The sequence below is a fragment of the Procambarus clarkii genome, chromosome 60, assembly GCF_040958095.1.
Source record: "Procambarus clarkii isolate CNS0578487 chromosome 60, FALCON_Pclarkii_2.0, whole genome shotgun sequence".
In the NCBI taxonomy this organism is placed as follows: domain Eukaryota; kingdom Metazoa; phylum Arthropoda; class Malacostraca; order Decapoda; family Cambaridae; genus Procambarus; species Procambarus clarkii.
The window spans coordinates 12,740,157-12,742,880 of NC_091209.1; the positions used below are offsets into that span (position 1 = coordinate 12,740,157).

General features: G+C 45.9%; 1 protein-coding gene across 1 annotated transcript; it reads left to right on the plus strand.

Annotated features, from left to right (window-relative positions):
• Positions 1 to 1,237: 1,237 nt before the first annotated feature.
• Positions 1,238 to 2,161, plus strand: LOC138353856 (uncharacterized). Its single transcript, XM_069307286.1, has one exon. The coding sequence runs from the start codon at positions 1,238 to 1,240 to the stop codon at positions 2,159 to 2,161; it is 924 nt and encodes a 307-aa protein (XP_069163387.1).
• Positions 2,162 to 2,724: the final 563 nt, after the last annotated feature.

Sequence of the window (2,724 nt, forward strand, 5' to 3'; positions counted from 1 at the left end):
ATATAATCTCATGTTACGTTATTCCAGCTTCCCCTCGCCCCCTCTCTCATCCCTTACCCCAGTGAGCCTCTGATGATGGCCCAATTCCAAGATTCCACGATGACTGATGACGAAGGTGAGGGAGAGACGGGGAGGGAGGGGGGGAGAGAGAGAGAGAGAGAGAGAGAGAGAGAGAGAGAGAGAGAGAGAGAGAGAGAGAGAGAGAGAGAGAGAGAGAGAGAGAGAGAGAGAGAGAGAGAGAGAGACAGAGAGAGAGAGAGAGAGAGAATAAAGGATATTGCCCAATTCCACGATTCTTGATGGCGAAGGAGAAGAAGAGGGGAAAAAGGAGGGAGGGAGAAGGAGGGGAGAAGAGAGTGGAGAGGAACACGTAAGAGGCCACAGGAGAGGAAAAGATAGAGGAGAAGGTAGAGGAGAGAGGAGAGAGAGGGGAGAGGGGGAAACAGAAACTAATGCCTTATATTTGAATTGTAAATTATCTCTGGGGGTCTAAGATAAGCGCCAGACCCATGCTATGGTTTGGGGGATTTTGCGTTGTATTGCAAGTATATTTTGTATGCCTGGTTATATCCCTGTATACCTCGGATGGCCAGTGTGTATACCGTATGTATATCTAACTGTCGCTTTGTACATCTAGGGGGGGGGGGCCTTTGGTGTATATTGTGTCTACCTCTGACCTGTGTGTGTGTATTCTGCTTCGTATACAGCATTGGTATGTGTGTATATAAAGTGTTTTCAGGGAGTCCATGTATACTTACAACACTGAGAAGAGAAGCAAGCCGTCCCTACAGCATTGCCACAGCCTTAATGCCTCCTTCAAGCATAATTAAGTCTCTGTGTATTGTTCTTAGATGGCGATGTATGATATATACACCGCCAAGAATATACTCGTATGATTCATGACAGTATTTTCTGTGTAAATGACCAAAGCATCTATTGCCTAATTAATGAATACTTTTAAATACACTCATACAAACTATACTGCATACTTTATCGTACTTTGCTCATATATACATACACCATGTATATATTTTCATACAATATTGTTTACTCATGGTTTGTGTGTGATTTACTGTCATTATTTTAAGGCCATTTTTTTTAAACCTGTCAATGGTTCCGCCTCTTGTGTCAGCGGCTCCTCCTTCCCTGTCAACAGTTCCGTCTCTCTTGTCAACGGCTCCTCCCTCTCCTGTCAACTGTCCTCCCTCTCCTGTCAACAGTTCAACCTCCCCTATCAATGGTTGTCTTTCCTGTCAATGGCTCCTTCTCTCCTGTCAATGTCTCCTCCTCTCCTATCAATGGCTCCTCCTCTCCTGTCAATGGCTCATCCTTTCCTGTCAATGGCTCATCCTTCCCTGTCTATGGCTCATCCTTCCCTGTCTATGGCTCCTCCTCTCCTGCCAATGGCTCCTCTCCTGTCAATGGCTCCTCCTCTCCTGTCAATGGCTCTTCCTCTCCTGTCAATGGCTCCTCCTCTCCTGTCAATGGCTCCTCCTTCCCTGTCAATGGCTCCTCCTTCCCTGTCAATGGCTCCTCCTCTCCTGTCAATGGCTCCTCCTCTCCTGTCAATGGCTCCTCCTTCCCTGTCAATGGCTCCTCCTCTCCTGTCAATGGCTCCTCCTTCCCTGTCAATGGCTCCTCCTTCCCTGTCAATGGCTCCTCCTTCCCTGTCAATGGCTCCTCCTCTCCTGTCAATGGCTCCTCCTTCCCTGTCAATGGCTCCTCCTTCCCTGTCAATGGCTCCTCCTCTCCTGTCAATGGCTCCTCCTTCCCTGTCAATGGCTCCTCCTTCCCTGTCAATGGCTCCTCCTTCCCTGTCAATAACTCCTCTCCTGTCAATGGCTCCTCCTTCCCTGTCAATGGCTCCTCCTTCCCTGTCAATGGCTCCTCCTCTCCTGTCAATGGCTCCTCCTTCCCTGTCAATGGCTCCTCCTTCCCTGTCAATGGCTCCTCCTCTCCTGTCAATAACTCCTCCTCTCCTGTCAATGGCTCCTCCTTCCCTGCCAATGGCTCCTCCTTCCCTGTCAATGGCTCCTCCTTCCCTGTCAATGGCTCCTCCACCTCCCCTGTCAATGGCTCCTCCACCTCCACTGTCAATGGCTCCTCCACCTCCACTGTCAGCGGTTCCCTTATTCATATCATCTCGTCATTGTTCCCTTAATATCTTTGTATTTTCCTAAAAAATCTTTATCACATTTCACTGTTTTCATTCTTCTTTCATCTCGTGGCTTCACTGCGTTGGATTTTCTTCTTGCGTTATTCCCGCTTTCTCTTCCTCCTCTTTCTTCCATCAGATTTCTTAATTTCTTTGGTTTTCTTTACTATACTTCTCTTCCCCTTTCGTTTACCAAAATGTTATTCTCATTTCCGATCTCTGTTTTTTGGGGTTTTGGTTTTATTCATACTAATGCATCTTAATATTTTATCTTATTTCCTGTTTAACACTCTCGCTGTTTCTCTCATTCTCTCCCTCAATCTCTCCTCCTCCCTCCCCCCCCCTTTCCCATCCCTCTTCTCTCTCCCTCATTATCTCACGTTTTTTCTTTTCCTCTCTATGACAATTCTGAACTCAAATATCGTCGAAAAAAAAGTATAAAAAAATCTCAAAAACATTCAGAGAAATCCTTTACTCTCCCCCCCCTCTTTAAAAAAAAAAAAAAAAAAAAAAAAAAAAAAAAAAAAAAAAAAAAAGGCCACATCACCATAAAAACAATTTTCATGATC